Genomic DNA, 17,338 nt, shown 5'->3' with positions numbered 1-17,338 from the left:
CTAGAATCAGTATTTTTCCTCTTCTGTCTATATATATATAATATTTCTGCTTATTAAGCACTTATTTGCTGTCTTTGTGGGGATAGCAAATAAGTAGAAGACAATGACTAGGAGCTTAGAATCTTACCTGAGAAATCTGAAGCAACTGGAGAATGCCATCACAGCATTCAAAACCATGCAATTTACATGAGCCTAGGTAAACCGAGGGCTGATAAATTAACGAGTGTCTAAGTGATCAAAGATGGAAGTTGAATGGATCTATGGACTGAAATGGATAGTTCTGGGGGAGAAGAAAAAGTGTGTGCCTGTATTTGGGTGTGTGTATTTATGGAGAAGTGACAGGATGGAAAACAGTAAACAATGAGAGAAGAATCAGGACAGATTAAAAACAGGTATATCATCAAAGGTATTCCTGCTGAGCTCTGAATCTGATCCTATGAACACAATAGAAACTCACTGAAGCCTTACTGTACAACAAGGTCAAATTTTAAGCCACTTAATAAATTGGCCCCATTCTTCCTTTCTTTTCTCTCTTCTCGTTGTGTGTGTGTGTGTGTGTAATTACTTTCAAACTTCAAATTTTACTACTCATGAAGATTTTATTTTTCTTATGTGACTGGTTCCCATCACTGAAAAATCCTTACCATCCTTTTTCATTTCTTATGTAGCTTCTATTTGATAACTCCATAATGTTCTATCTTGGTTTCTGCTGCTAATGGCGAAACACATTTACCTATTCTTTTTTGTCTTCTGCCATATAGAAGCAACTAAGGCAAGAAGGTGGTTCCTCAATTTCCTTTATGTTTTCTCTTTGTTCTTTGTGATGAACACACTGAAATTCATCATGATCAATGTAAGTGTAGTTTTAATTGGTTAAAATGAGATAATTCTTGATTGAATATTTATGAGAATTCATTTTGTCATACATATGTAATTTAATTTGATTTTAAAATTATAACAGACAGCAAATCTTCTTTGGCAAGACTTAATATAGTAGAAAATGTCTTTCTCTTTGCTTATTTTTTCTTCCTGAAAATGACAATTTTTCAAATCCATGATGGGAAAACAAAGCACTGGATCTCAAGCACTACAGAAAATGCCCAAGACCTTCCAGGCACAACACATAATGCCATCACAGAAAACAACACAGGTTCTTTCTGCATCGGGGAACTGAGTGGCATCATATATGGAAGCACTGGTGCAATAATAATACAGGATTTCCAATGCATTGCAAGCATATCAGGACCATGTAAAACTAGGAACACTTGTTTCCTTGAATTTTGAATTCTAGGATAAATGAATATTTTCCCATGTTAACTATCAAATTCTTTATTCATAGCTAACAACAACATGATAATAATACTATCTTTTCCAGTTCATTTTTTTAAAAGTCAACAAGCCACTACATTTAAAATAGAAAGAGGGTGTTTTATAATAATTCAATCATTTTGTTACTATATATCAGAAATTCTAAATAAAAACACATTAATCATAGCCATTTAAGTCTAAGCATTGGAGTATGATTAAAAATATTAGGAAAACACTTTTGTGCTGGTTTGAATTTAAAAGTCAATGTCTTCACATATGTAAGGCACTGCAAAAACAATTACAAAAAAAGCTAGATTTGTATTCATTTTATAAGTCTTGAAGTGTAAATAAGCCCTAAACCAACACTAGATTTGATTAAAAGATTTATTAAGCACCCTGTACAACTGCTTATATACAGTAGGTACTTATTAAGTATCCGTGGAAAGATCAATCATTCTGAAACCACAGCCTGTAGAAGACCTACGACATCTTCCTAAATTTTATGTTTCAGATAAACAGGGACTTGAAACAAGTTTGGTGGCCTCTAAAAGAAATCCACAAATTACATATAATAGAATTTAGAAGGTAACAGGGAATCACAGAACTCGATATCCACATCTGGGGCATTTGGAGTGGAAGCAGAGGGTCAAGTCTGTCTGAACAAAATTCAAAATGGTTTCAGGAAGTTAGCACATGAATAAAGCAGAGGCCCAGTGATGGAGTATCTCAGTGTGCTGTGGATACTCTCTGGTGTTGAGATCAATAGGCTGGGATCACCGTGGGCTTACAACTGCCTAGTGGGGAGCCTATTTAAAATATTGTGCCCAGGAAGTGGCTCTCAGTGGACCAGTGTCAGTTGTGGGTAGCTATGTTGGTTAGGAAGAATCATGTCATGAGCAATGTCCTGGGAACAGCAGTGACCCAGATAGACAAACTATAGATTTTTCCAAGCCAGAGGAATTGCAGCAGTCAATCCCTTCATTACACAGTGAGGGAACTAAGGGTCCAGCGCATCGATCGCGGCCTGTAGCTGACCAGCAGACCAGCTCCTAACACCAAGGCTGACCCCCTTTTCTCCACTGCACAGGATGATTATATAGAAAGTATGTTTACTGCAACTAATGATGCCACCAAGATGGACGGCAGAGATGATAGCAGCTACCACTTTTGAAGATGGGATTGCTTTCAGTACAATGACTTATTAAGTAAAAGGTCACATAAAAAGAGTGAAACTCAAGTGGGATGAAAGCAAGGAATTCAAGTGGGCAAAACAGCTTAGGGAAAGGGAGTGAGGGGCTTGCTGATAGGTGGGTAATCTCCTGCTCAAGAGAGTCAGGGGTTAGAGAGGTGTTGAGACCATGCGATGCCTGAGGACCAAGCAAGCAGTACTTGGGTAATTCTGCCATATGCCCTGTGAATCATCCCATCGCTATGCATACATATAAACACTAGCCTTACAGAAGGCCATGGAGACATTTCCGAGTAGGAAATGTGATGTAACTCTTTGGCACACAGAATGGAAACAGTGGTCCTGGAAGGAGGGCCTTTAAAGGGAGTTTTGACAGCCTCGCTGAAATGAATTGTACCTGGCCTACAAAGATCATCCATTTCTAACATCCCTTTTACATAGGATGTAACAAAACTGATTTAGCTCTGAATAGGAGATAAATCTAGGTAAAACTCTCCTGCTGGTGTGAGCTGTGTAACCCACTTTTAAAACCTGAGCGAGGTCCTTCTGAAAAGTCATTTGAACAATCAAATGGATCCTCCTGTTTCTGCTGCACCACGATGCTGTATGAAAGGGGACAGAGGTATTCATACCGTACTACTAATCCTTGCTTCCTTCAGAGTCTCAGTGGGAAATGAGGGCAAACAGCAAGGCAGGGCTGAATTCTGCAGGCTTGGGGCTCTGTCTGCTCAGTCCCTTCTGCTCCCATTGGTCCCTGACCTGCAGTGATTTGGTTAAAATGAGCCACAACAGCAACAGCACTAGCAGCTGACATTTCCCGAATGTTTACTCTGGGCGGGATATTGCACTAAGTGCTTTCCATCCATGCTTTGCCTATTACTAACTGCAAGCTGCTTCATATGTCTATGCTTCAGTTTCTTCACTGATATTAATAGCATCTACTTCCTGTGATATTCAAATGAGTTAATAAATGAAAAGAGTTTAGAACAGTGCTTGGCATTGTAGGTAATAACAAATAATAATTATCACTTATTATCTCAGTTAATCTTCAAAGCAAACCTTTCACAATAGTTGCTGCTACTTCTTCCTCAATTTAGAGATAAGCAAATTGAGAATCAGAGTTTAACTAGCTTGTTCAAGACCATAGAGCTAGTAGGGAACAGAATAAGGACTCACACCTTCCAATCTCATGCCTTTTAGCCACTATGCCATGCTGGCCCTTGCATTCCAGTACCTAAACCTCAGCTTTGCCATATAAACTTCTCTGACTGGCGGATCCTCATGTTAAATGCATCACAAGTTTTCAAATCTCCTTGCCCTTGCTCTTCCTTCTACTCCCTCTGTCTGAAATGGCCTTTCCGAACTTCATCAAGCGGAGAAAATTAAAATTATCCTTTAGACTTTTCTTTCTCACCTTCCTTCTCCTACCTCCACAGAGCTAATTGCTTGTCTGTGTTCCTTTAACACTTACCTCATGTATCTCCCTCACAGCACTTATCACATTGCCTCATAATGTTTGTGCTGCAATAGGGTGAACTAGGAGGGCGCCAGCCAGCCCCTGTAAATCTGATGAAAGATGACAGCCTTCCTGTTACCAGCTTCACAAGGAAGTACTCTTGAATCACCCCAGTAACTTTTGGGTGCGATACTATTATAATCCCCTTTCTATTGATGAGGCATAGAAAGATTAAAAAATTGTATAAATAAAAATGCTTACTAAAAGTGATCAAAAATTCTTTTATAATTGAAAAATGTGAATGCTGAACTTTTTTTTATTGTTGGAGAAGAACAAACTCCTCTCATCTTTTTTTCCCTTAAAACTATGAAAAGAAATAATCAATTAACTTGAACTAAGTTCAAATTATCAATTCAGCTGTAAAATCTTTAAATGCCAAAATCACTTCTCACTATATTATAAATGACTTGCTTCCTCATCCCATGATCTTACGTATATGCATGTAAGTTACAGTATTTTTTAAAATAGTGTATTTATTTATGGCATAGTCTCCTCAAATCCCCCCTAAACCAGGACAGGCATTACAGTATCAATTTTAATATTTGTGTCAAGAAACTATATTTCCAAACACACAGAGAAGATGGAACTATTTTTTTCTGCCTTCAAGGCAAACTTGGAAAACTGTCTTTCTCAGGATGATGTCAGGAGCTAGGGGGTTGTTGTGAATGCCAGGTGTGAATAATTCCAAATCCCAACCACCAGTGGCTGCTTTGAGGCCTTTTAAGGCAGCCACTCAGAGGGAAACACATCCTCTGGGGCCTCTCAGGCGCTAGCTCTTGAACTGATTTGGTGAGAAAAAAAGCTGGCGTTAAAAGCCTTTTAACCCAAAGGGTTTGAGCAGCTAATGGACATCATTCTTTTGGCAAAGGGGGATGATGTAAGAGCTCTTTCTCCATTTTAAAACTCAAGTCTTAATTATATAACCTGTGTAGAAAGCTAAAGCCTTTTGTTATAACACACTTTTAGAGCATGTTACAGTACAGCAGAAAGCAAGATTTATCAGCCTTACCTACATTGCTCCAGTCTCCCATTACACTTTTAACTTTCTCAACAGTTTCGAGTGATGGCAAAAATAATCTGGTCGTTTACAAATGATATCTTCATTTTAACCTCTCTGCAAACTGATGATAAATTTGGGCCTTGAAATCAAGCAATGCTAGCATTTAATGTGGTGTCAAGGAGTTTCTGAGAGAACTGGGAAGTCAGAGAACAGGGCTATGCCCACAGGTGAGAATAACAACAAAAACATTCAGCAACAAACAATTATCTTAGTAGAACCTGCAATTTCCATTCAAAGTATTTCTAAGAGAATATTAACAAACATGAACATAATGTATTTTTGCACAGAAAAACAAACTCATAAGATTTTGGAATTGTAAATAAGCCACAACTCTGGTAATCATCTTCCTTGATTAACATCTTTAGCTTCTATTTGAAACATGACCATTTATCATCCTAGCATCTTTCTTTTCTTTCTAGTATGAGATTAATGTAAGCTGCTTTTTAGTTTTAATAACAATATAGCCTATCCTCCACATGGAATAAAATAAAGAATGAAACCAAGTATCTAATGGTAAATAAGCAAAAGTGAAGAGCTTTGGTTCTGCTTATCACTGTCATACAGTAATTCCAGTTACAACACAATTTACCATCAAAAGACTTAGATGAAAGGTGCATTTCAAAATAATTATAAATGCACTTCATTGTGTTTGCAATAGAAATAAGTTTTAGAGGCCAAAACAACTTTTTAGCTATTAGGGGGTTAGATAATTTTGTTGTAGCCCCAGTAAGGAGGAACAAAAATGTTGAAGGGGTGGCATGCTTCAGTAATAATTAAAGACATGCACCCAGTCTAGCAAGGTACTAACATTTTTGCTTGAGCAGGAGAGTCATCACTAAGATAAGCACTTTGCCCAGGGATTCTTATGCTAACTTGCAAGAAGGTGTGAGTGTGGCAGAAAAGACTCACCTCTGGGACTCCTGAAGGAATTGAAATAATGCTTGTGCAAGTGAACAGTCAGGTTTTACAGGGAACTTTGGAATTTAGATTTCACTGTACACAGAATTAACAACTTGGGAACTAGTTCTAATATACAATATAGTGATTCATCCAAATGTGGATAAAACAATTCTGATACTTTGAGTAGAAAATTGAATTTCCTTCTGAGTTGAGGGAATATGAGATAAGAAACCCCTGGGGATATTGGACAAAGATAGCAGATAAAGCTTCAAAGGGAAAGTGGCGAACAGTAAATTTATAACCGTTAATACCAAGTGTAAAGGAATGTTTATGATTTTAACACTCATAATCATTGCTACATACAAGACAACTTCAAAAAGTCCATGGAAAATGGAAGATACATTTATTTTGGTGCAAAAATTGTGAAACACATGCATAGCTTTTTTCATAATATGCATTTTCCATGAGCTTTTTGAAATAGCCTTGCATATACTGCTTCTCTCCCACTACACTAAAAAATCTCAATGAGAGACTGTTCTGACTTGTTTTCCACTTATTTCCAGTACCAAGCCCAGTGCCCTATATACATTTGTTGAGTGAATGAATAAACAAATAAATGATCAGAAAGCATTTATGGAAGTCCAGGCAAATGGATAAGTGGCTACATCCGTGTGTTAATAATAACAAATCAGTTAATTTCTATGTAAAATGCTGGCATTGAAATCCAACAAGCTAACAACAATCAGTCATAAGATGTCCTATCTACAAGTAATTTGTTTCATCTAATCACTATGGTTAATTTTATGTTATCTAAATAGGGTCTCTGTAGGGGAACTGGGCAAGTTACTCTCCTCTTTCTTACTTAATATCAACATAGGATTTTACAAACACAGACTGAATGCTTAGCTCCAGCCAGACATCTCACAAATAAATCCATTGTGCACAAAAGGAACTAGATGAAACAGTATAGACACATCCATGCAAGTACATCACCACTATTATGGAAAACAATTTAAAGACTATTCAACTCATATGCATAATGAGTCCAAGAGGGACGCATTATTATTCATAATGGGCCTTTCTCCAGGGGAAGTTGGGCTCCCTAGAGGGTATCTAATTGTATAGGTTGAAGATTAGTAACATTTTCAAGTTGAATTAGTTACAAACTGTTTTCAAATACTGAATATTGAAACGGGTGCCAAAATAGATAATGTGATTAGGTCATTAAGACACTGAAGCAGCCTTTTGTTTTGTATGTTTACTACTATTTTTCATTGACTTACAAGTGGAAATGATTAGCTAGGGATGAATCTCATCCATTGCTTCCCACTTGGCCTGCAAATGCCAAATCAGTCAAGAGTAGGTTTAACCAAAAGTCAGTAAAAGTTCAGCTTTACACATGGATCACGGGAACTGGTCTCTTGCCAAGACTGTTGAAATCTGTTATTCCAAGTGGCTAAGGGAAATCAGGCAGCCTCTTCAGGCTCTTGTACTGGACTTCTTACTTTCCTACTCTAAATCTACACCTCAGTTTTGTTGTCCGTTTAATGGAGGCTAGTGTTAGTAAAACCTACTTCATCTGACCTCAATATTATTGCTGAGTTTTCTGTTGATTGCTGGTGATATTTGAACCCCAAAACAAAGTTCTCCATAAGTGTGATTATTTTAGTTGTGACTTTCCTATAAATTTCTTTGAGTTGGAAAAATAATGTTATTAGAATATATTTTTGTAAGTTTCCTGTTTTGTGTTTTAGATAATGGTTTTTAGTATTTTATTGCTAGATACAACTCATTGTACATTCAACTTTGTCTCAGATCCCATCAACTTTGGTGGAAAGTAAAAATGAGGTCAGAATGCTCACTAAATCATGGCTTGAGCTGTTCTGAATATGAGCAAAACTGAGTAGTTGCATATTTCATTGAAACATTTCACTGATTTATTTTTCCTTATTTATGCGTATAATATTCTGCTTGCTTAAATACTATAGCAATATGAAATTCTGTTCCATTAGATTCCTAATCTTTTTCAAATACCAAAAACTCCACATACAAAACATAAAAAAAAAAACGGAAAGTAAACAGAAATAAATACATTTTTTTCTGGTTTTGTCATAATGATATTGTAAATCATTTTTCTTACAAGTGATATCTTTAGAATTAAAACTATTGTGCTTGAAATTAAATAGTGATGTTTATGTTAAAATTCTGAAGTAATTAATTAAATAGGAGTACATCTGTAAATACTACTGGCATGTGACTAGAGAGATGATTGTGATAACTACCAAATAATGCTCCTATAGAAATTATTATATCAATTTATCAGTTTTATGCTATCTTTTATACATTGCCATTTCCAGAATATAGTAGCTATAAAAGTAAAAAATAAAGCCAAAATAAAGCTGCCCTTCCTAGTTTGTGCTTGCCTTTGGATTAAAAATAAAATTGTTATATGCCAAAAATAGATAATTGATTCCAAAAAAATTAACAGGCTACACGGGGAAATTTTGGCAAATGCAACTTTATATTGAAGTTCACACATCTGTATCTTAAAGAATGAGACTCACAGAATCTAATGTATTTCTAAAATACCAGAAATCATATTATAAGCTTTCACAAGTTAAACTGAAATAATTTAAACGACCAATACACTGAATGTGCAGGAAGTATAAACAAGACTGTGCCTTCAGTAGAATAAATGCTTCACAAATTGTGCAGGATATCATACTAAGGCTATGGTCTCCTCTTGACAGCTGACTGAAAATATAAACATCCATCAACTGCCTGCTTCTTAGAACACACTAGAATGGGTAGCACATCTCAGAAGGAAATCTCATAATTCTGGTGATGTGCACCTTCATTTTCAAACCATATGAGGAAAAAGTAAAGGAGTATTAAAGGGTCTTCCATGCACTTCCAGATGCAGACCATGACCATTACTGATTCAATCTCCCTTGACTATTTGCTCCAATGCTAAATAACATGAAGGATACTAGATAACCCTTTAAGGCAACATGTGTTTATTTTGCATTACTAGAACTGCTCAATTGTGACTGGCTGATACCATTAATGTTGCCTCTCAGAACAATATCTAGCATTTGTAAAATATGAATGAATTGGAAAAACTTTATACCAAATCAACAAAAACCACAAAATACAGTTCAATGCTAGCAATTTCACTACTAGGTAAGGAAAACGGTATTTAGAAATCATAATGTATCAATACAAAAAAAAAGAGTAAACTTAATTGGATCCAATATACCGCTTTGGAATACTCCCCAGAACTTACAAGGTGATCTTTAAAGTGTAATATTCCAGTAATTCATGGCACATCTTTAGAGTAGATTACAGTACTTTAAGTCCCCAAATATTTTAGTCTTTGCAAAAGAAAAATAGTATGAAATGTTTTTAAAGTCTTCAAACGTCTAAAATTAGTTTTTTATCAACACATTTACCTCATGTCAACTTAATTTATTGATGTCCAATGCTAATTAGTTTTTGATTTTTTTCATATGTAGTGATATACACAGCATTTAGCACTGATACTTAGCACCTGCTACTTTCATTATCTAGTTTTCCACCACAGAAAGAAACTTAGGGCAGTGGTTCAATCCTTTCTTAATTACAAACCTTCGCCAGCAGTCAGCAGGATCACTCTGAGATTTAAAATAGGATTATAGGTGAACTATTGCAAAGATTGCAGAATGGTGCCCAAATCCTCATAACTGCTGATCCCATTCTTGAATTTCTTCTCAAGATATGGCTACGGGCCACAACTGCTTAGCAGAGAAGGTTAGTGTTTCACAAGGCTAAAGATTTACAGATGCTCCCTCATATAACACAGTAAGGTTCCCTTGGTAACCTGGATTTTCTGCAGTAAAGAAGGGTTGTGCTGAAACAGCGCCTCAGCTCCCTGTTGGAGAAAATGCAGACAAAAGGATTGATTCCTGCTTGGGCAAAACTCATCCAGACAGCCGCTGTTAGAAATCCCCCTGGTACTACTGGCCCTCTTGCAAAAACTCTCCAATAACAGGCCACCAAGTAGGGGCCCCACAAGGTTAGGAAGAGAAAAGTCATTATATAGAACATTCTGCTGATCCTTTTCTCCATTTTGAACTCGTCTAAGACCAGCAGCCTTCTTCTGCCTGTGGTGTTTGCATTTTGCCTGATGCCCAGCAAGGTGGGTGGTGTGGGACCCCTTCCAAATCCTGCTAGCCAATTGGCAGCTGCTTGGCCACTGGCTCCAGGGCCATGGAAAGTCCAGTTCTGGCTGACTGCTGCTACAAACTGCACTGGCTTCATTTTCCTTCGATCGTGGACAAAAAATATCAGCTTGAGGTAGACAAGCTGTGTAGCTAGGAGGATGAGAGCAAGGAGCAGCATAAATCCTAAAGAATCATTAGCCCTGAAGGAGCGGTGTTGGAAGGTGCATTGGTCTTCCTCTCTAATGAATGAATAAGTGCCCACATCTAAAACTGGGGGGAACGCCATGGCCACAGACAGAGTCCACACCATGCAGATCACAGCCAGACACGTCCAAAAGGTCAGCCTCTTTGTATAGAAGCGGTGATGGGCGATAGCTAAGTATCTGGTGACACTGATGCAGAAGAGCATGAAAGCTGTGTGGAAACAGGACAAAACCCCCAGAAAGGCAATCACTTTGCAAGTCAGAGTCCCGTAAGTCCAGGTAGAGCCATTTTTGACAGAGTTGAAAACAAACGGGAAACAAATTGCAGATCTGAGGATATCTGAACAGCAAAGATCCAACAGGAAGTAGTAAGGTGCTCTATGCAAGGTCTTATCTTTCACTAGCAAAATGGAGATCAGAAGGTTGCCCACCACGCTGACTCCTATTATGAAACCCAAGGAAGTCAGTTTCAGAAAGGCTGTTAGAGGCGAAAGATTCTGCAAAATGTTGTCAGCTGCATGGCTATAGTTCGCCATAGATGGATGGAGGATAAGGATACAGCCTCAGTCAAGTCTCATGATCTAGATATAAGAACAAGGAAAAGACCGATCCATACATTTTACTGAAAATGTAATCCATAAAGAGAACTGATGCAGTCTGCTGTCATGCTTTCTCTTTTCTTCCGTTTGATTTGCCATCAGAATATCTGAAAAAAAAAAAAAAAAGAACTATCAGTTCTTAAGTTAACAACCAATGATGTCAGTGTGAACATCAAGCTATTCATTTATGGGGAAGCAAATGAAGTTCTAATTTTGATTATTGTTATTGAGATTTTAAAAAATTGCCCTGTTTAGTTTTCTCAGCTGGGTAAATTTTCTAAAAGACCCAATTCTAGAGAACATCCATTTGATTGGGTATTTTAAGGAAAGAAGGAATAAAATGCTCCACAGTTGTAAAATATGTCAGTCCAAAGAATTAATCACTAGTATTGCGATGGAATCCATGAGACAGAAGAGGCTACCTATGTTGGTGTGAGGTCTTTTAGTATCTGGCAGGGTTGCACAGGCAGCGGCTCTGCCGCTATACGGATCCAAAGAACCCCTGCAAAATACATGTCTTCTAACTCAAGTGTCACACTACTCATACTGCATAAGAGTATTTGTTGATTCATCCCAAAGCATAATTTCAACATTGCACTTCAAAATCAATAGGCACTTGTCCCAAGATTTAAAGTGGTTTAATCTTTTGTCTTTCCCTCCCCACCCCACCCCTCAGTTTTGGCAAAAAAAAAATTTTTTAAGCCCACATGATCATTAAAAATGGTTAATGTAAATACTGGCCTGGAAAACACACCCAGAGGAATAATGCATTTCCAATTGTAAACCCTTGGCTGCCTGGATGCCAATGAATCTAACACGAAGCTGTGTTGCTTAGGCAAAGTAAGCTTTTCCCATATACACTGATGATCTTTGATGCAAATCTCAAGTGACTTCATTTTAAAACAAAATGCACATTGTCTCCTTGGTGCTCAGGAGCCACACCAGGGAAACTAGCTTCCTCGGTTAATCCCACAAAGCATGTTTCCTCTGCCACTTCCCACTTCGCCCAGAATATGCCGATGGAAGCCCAGGCAAAACTGCGTTTGATGGTTTTAATTTCCCCACCGGTACCTCCCCGGGTAAATACCGATCGCATCATGCAACATTACGAAACCTGAAATCGGCCACCCCTGGATTTATAATGGGGGGTGGAGGAGGGGGAGGGGGAGAGACATGCATTACATACGCGAAGATGGGGAGAGACATTGCTTCCGTGCTGCAAGGGAACCGTGCCCGGGGAGTCGCAGTCTGATATTCCTCAGTCTCGCAACGCTTTCCAGAAATGGAGCTCTCAGTAAGCCTTACCGAAGATGCATTGTCTGAATGTGCTTCCATTATGCAGTTTATTGTCCAAAAAAAAAAAAAAAAAAGCAACAAAAAAATCCACCTCAGAGAGGGCTCTTTCCTGGTGAACCTGCAGTTTCATCAACATCGTGCACTCCCCCACCTCATCACCCCCCAAAACTTAACCGGGAGTATATCCTCCTACCTGTTGGTGTTGGATATCCCGACAGACTATAGCTTCTTCTTTCTATAAATTGCTGATTTTTTTTCCTTTTTTTTTTTTCCTTTTTTTTCTTTTTTTTTTTTTTTTTCCCCCTTAGTGCCTTGACTGAGCAGCCAGGCAGGGCTCGGCGGCGCCTGCGCGCTGGAGCCTCCTTGAGCTCCAGCCGCGTCCTCCCCTGTCGCAGCGGCACCGTCTCCCCCAGTAACGCAGGGGCCGCGGCGGCGGCGGCGGCGAGGGCGGCGACCGGGCTGTTCCAGCCTCTCTGGAGCCCTCCAGAGCTGGCTGGGCGGGTTGAATGCCCCGTCTGCTTCGGCCGGCGAAACTAGGCTTTTGTCCCGGTGTGGCTGCTTCTGAACTTTTCCTAGCCGGTACGTGAAGCGGGGGCTGGGAGAGGCTCGTGCAGGACCTCAGGCCCATCCTCTGCCCCTAGGGCAGCGCACGCCGCGGCGGCCGAGCCCCGGACGCTCGCCCCCTCCCCAGCTTCCCGGAACCCTCGCCTTCCCCGAACATTGTCTTCCTTTCTCTTTGAGGTCCAAAGCATTGGAAGCTTCTTTCGGATTTATTCTTGAATAATTCCCCCAGCTGACCTTTGAATTGGTAGGTTAGCTGGAAGAAAGAAAGAAAAGGGGAGGGGGAGGGGGAGGAGAGAAATTTAAAAAGAAAAAAAAAAAAAAAGCACAGCAAAAATCCTGTCAGTGGGGAAGAAGAAGGGAAGCAGGTTAGGGAAGCCCTGTCTTTGTTAGCCATGCTCGGTTCTCGAATGCACGCGAATATACGTTTAAGTTCAGAGGACAACTGCAAAACGATTTACATCCATTCCCCCTTACGGGTAGGACTGAAGAATCAGGCTTAACCACAGTGCTAGAGGGCTATCCCCTGCCTTCCACCCCACCCAGCGACCCTCAGTCTTTCTCCTTCTTGCAAATTCAGCTGACCGACCGACTGGTGATGTCAACGGAGTTGTGTACTAGTTTCCTTTTTCCTCCTTTGCTATTACAGATGACAAATACTGGGAATAGAACGAATACATAAAACTTACACCAGTCCAAAAGGTCCGATGATATCACAGGCACCTCTTAACCTGACACATGGGTGCTTAGGGATGCCTCTAGAATCAAGCAATATTGCCCCATTGTACCGTCTCTGAAGAGTTTTGTTTGTGGGGATGGTGGATTTTAAACAGCCCTCCCCTAACCACGCAGAAAATAAATAAATAAGTAAAAATAAAGCAAGAAGACGTGCTTTCATTAATTCCCAACGTAAAACGTCTGCTGCTCTTCCAGCGTGCTTATTGCTTTATAATATTGTTAATGAAACAGAAAAAATAAAAAATCTTCTCTACAGTAATAATTTGATCTCGAGACAGCAGTAAAATACCTCACTGCTGGGTGGTGAGATTGTGACATTCGGGGGAAGTCAAGCCAATCAGCATACAGATAATATGGGTTAATTTACATATTGTATTTCTATTGGACAAGAGGAGGAAAGCTTACTCTGTTTAAAGCTTAAAAAACGAATACTTCATTGTCATGATGTCACAGTTGTTACACAAAGCCCAGTGTTGGTAATACTGAAAAAAAATGTTAAATTTTTTTTAATGATTTGCCCTTGGATTTTCTTAACTCGTTAAAAAATGGGTAATGATTTGTTTAAACAAACACTGAAGAAAGAGAATACTCATGGGGCATTTAACTTTGCCACTCCCTCAACCTAGAAAAATTAATCCTACAGCAATGCTACAAGTAACTTGAGGACATTTCCCTTGCAGCAAAACATTATATTTCTTGTAAAACAAGCAAATTCAGACCTCAAAACTGTATGATGGTTTGCAATTCTAAGTATATGGAACTATAAGTCAATTCCATTTGTTCTTTTTACTTCTTAATTAGTGCCTTAATGTACTTTGCAAAGAGTTATTATTTCCTGAATTTTTACAGTTAAAAAAAATCTATAAGAGACAGGAGGTTGCAGAGTACTCATGGTTGGCCAGATGTTAGGTTCTACAGATTAGGGAAAAACTATTTAAAAGTAAATTAGAAGGGTGACTGCACTGCCAGACTACGAGACAATAATTTTACTCTGCCAAAAAGCACAGGGCCAAAATCCAAGGGTTTAACTAGCCTTATGTTTTAAGACTCGATTCCTTTAAAATAAAGAAGGAAGTATGTGTGTGTACAGTATTCTTTCATATCCTAATCTCAGATTATATGAAACCTTTTATTTTTCCTTTGCAATTGAGCACATTTACATCCACCAGTTCTCCAGTTTTTCCAGCTAATGTTAAATGAGAATGTCATTTTCTTCACTCACAAGGGGGCTCAAGAAATCATGAGATATTTTTCATTGAGCTCATTAACTCTACTGGAGAAAACTTTGGAATCTGCATCTTTCATCAACAGAGATGTTTAAAAAATATGTTGAATAGCAGGCCAAAGTTTTGTATCATCCACAAGTTCTCATATGTAAAGCTATTACTTCTCATTGTTCAGATAATAGGTTTATTTGATCTTGACTAATTTCTTTTTTGATTATTTTATCAAATGTAGGAAAATTGATTTTGACTTTAAGAGCCAAGAAACATAGAAAACATGACAAAATATTATACACCCTAATCTGTAAGTTTTAAGGATTCTAAATGTTGTCAGGTGCTTGACCTATTACATCTACAGTTTGATCAATGTATCAGGAAGACTGGTATAATTTGCTTGATTTGGTTTTTATAATAAATGAAAACAATCAGCTCCTTTTCAAAATTATCCAAGTGCTTCAGATTTTTTCCAAGTGATGTGTGGCCTCATAATGGACAAACAACATTGTCTTTGTTCTGTGCAGTTTGTGAGAATGTATGTCAGGAAATGAACACCTTTGACAGGTGCAGAGTATAGTACCTTAGAATAAAACATTCTAAGACCTTCCATTATCCCTTAAGAAAAGTCATGTCTCCTGCTTAAAGCTTGTCGGTGAAGCTTTAAAACATGTTTCTCTGGTGTTCTCAATGCTTACCAAAACCTAAAGCTGTGTAAGAAAAAGAACTTTATTTTATTTTATTTATTTATTTGAGAGTTAGAGTTATAGACAGTGAGAAGGAGAAACAGAGAGAAAGGTCTTCTGTCTGCTGGTTCACTCCCCAAATGGCTGCTATGGCCAGAGCTGAGCCCATCCGAAGCCAGGAGTCAGGAGCTTCTTCCAGGTCTCCCACGTGGGTGCATGGGCCCAAGCACTTGGGCCATCTTCCACTGCTTTCCCAGGCCATAGCAGAGAGCTGGATTGGAAGTGGAACAGCCAGAACTAGAACCAGCACCCATATGGGATGCCAGCGCTTCAGGCCAGGGCATTAACCCACTGCGCCACAGAGCCAGCCCCGAAAAAGAACTTTTCAAAGTTTTCTACACGCTATCTTGCTATCTTGGTAAGAAAGCAAGCATTCCATTGGGGGCTTCCATAAAGAAACATTTTCTGATAGGTTATTTAAAAAAATCATTAACCTAAAATAAGTAGCCAACAAGAAAAAAAAAGTGACCAAGAGAAATATTTTGATAAGGTTTTCCTATCTTATTTGCTGCAAAAAGTGACCTTTCTCACAGTGACATCTAAGCACAGTAACTGAAAATTTTGAGGGCATTGTACTCATCTACTTGAGGAGCAGAACATGCTAGACCTAAAAAACTACTCCTGGATTGAGAAAATTGTATCTTGAGCGTTGGGAATGACCATAATTGTGAATATCCCAACAGTGGGATTTCTTCAGAATTTTAATGAGTTTTTTCCAAAAGATTAAGAATCTTGCATGTTCCTTTCCAAAGTGCTAAAAGGTTCATTTGTCAGATTTTCTTCTCTGTCACAAAACAAGTTCCTAAGTGTTGATATAATTCACTTTTAATTTTAAAGCTAGCATCTCTTCCTTCTCAGTTAAGATCCAGGCTTTTAAAAACTCAGCAGTTTACCTTCTGTGACCTTTATTTTGACAACTTCCTACTCTTTGCAAACTTTATGACTTGTTCCTTTATTTAGTTCATTTTATTAACATTGTTGAGGTCTTACCCTGCATGAAGTACTGTGTTAGATCTTGCAAGAAATGGAAAAAGTAAGAGGTGGGACCAGTCTATGGGTAGTTGCATCAGCGGAGGGAAAACCTGAACTGGTGTTGTGGAAGGGGCGAAATGGAGAAGAATGAAGGAATGGATCTACTGGGTATGAAGAGAATTCTCAGCAAGTGAATAGATAAACCAAGCAAAGGAGATTAGGGAGTAAGAACTGGGTCTCAGGTGTGGAGCTTGGATAACTAAAGTCAAAAGGAGCTGGTTTGCTAAGGAAAATGATTAGTTGATTTTAGTCATTGGATGTGAAATGTTGGTGAGGTATTCAACTATTGGTGTGTTATATGTAGATAGAAGTGGAGAACCTGAATTTAGGAAACACCTCTAGGTGATGGTGGAGCTGGGGTAGCATTGCCATTTGAGAGATAATAGAGAGTAGAAGGTTGGAGTTAAAGAAACAAACATACATGCCCATTCCCCTCTATGCGGACAAACCAAAAAACTAATTATGCCTAATTTAACAAGCAGTAAGGATCATGGAGGAGCTGGAGAAAGTGGAAACTTTTGTAAGGAGGAACAGCACTGTCATCAGCCTTGGGAGAAGAGAGAATATCAAGGAAAGAAAGGTCATCAGTGTAGGTTGTGAGTACAAAGTTTAGAAAGATGATGGGAGTGAAGATATCCCTGGATGGGGTGATGAGGAAAATCATTAGCAACCTTTGTGAGAGTGGTTTCAGGAAAGCTAGTTGGACTGCAAAGGATTAACAAGTGAGGGGCATGGGCTTAAAGGCTTATAAAGTCAGGCTAAGAAATTATT

The 17,338-nt window shown here is 38.6% G+C and overlaps 1 protein-coding gene across 1 annotated transcript; it reads right to left on the bottom strand.

Moving 5' to 3' along the window:
* Positions 1-8,325: 8,325 nt before the first annotated feature.
* GPR85 (G protein-coupled receptor 85) lies at positions 8,326-12,606 on the bottom strand. Its single transcript, XM_062198708.1, has 3 exons — positions 12,467-12,606; positions 12,164-12,305; positions 8,326-11,084 (listed from the first exon to the last, which is right to left on the bottom strand). The coding sequence occupies exon 3, from the start codon at positions 10,912-10,914 to the stop codon at positions 9,802-9,804; it is 1,113 nt and encodes a 370-aa protein (XP_062054692.1). The 5' UTR covers positions 10,915-11,084; positions 12,164-12,305; positions 12,467-12,606; the 3' UTR covers positions 8,326-9,801.
* Between the last annotated feature and the right edge of the window lie 4,732 nt (positions 12,607-17,338).

Source organism: Lepus europaeus, chromosome 1 (assembly GCF_033115175.1).
Source record: "Lepus europaeus isolate LE1 chromosome 1, mLepTim1.pri, whole genome shotgun sequence".
Classification (NCBI taxonomy): Eukaryota; Metazoa; Chordata; class Mammalia; order Lagomorpha; family Leporidae; genus Lepus; species Lepus europaeus.
The sequence above is the reverse complement of the archived record's forward strand: the minus strand, read 5'-3'. Positions and strand labels throughout refer to the sequence as shown.

What these genes read in the sequence shown, in the direction of transcription:
- GPR85 (XM_062198708.1), bottom strand. Translation starts at nt 10,914, where the DNA reads ATGGCGAACTATAGCCATGCAGCTGACAACATTTTGCAGAATCTTTCG.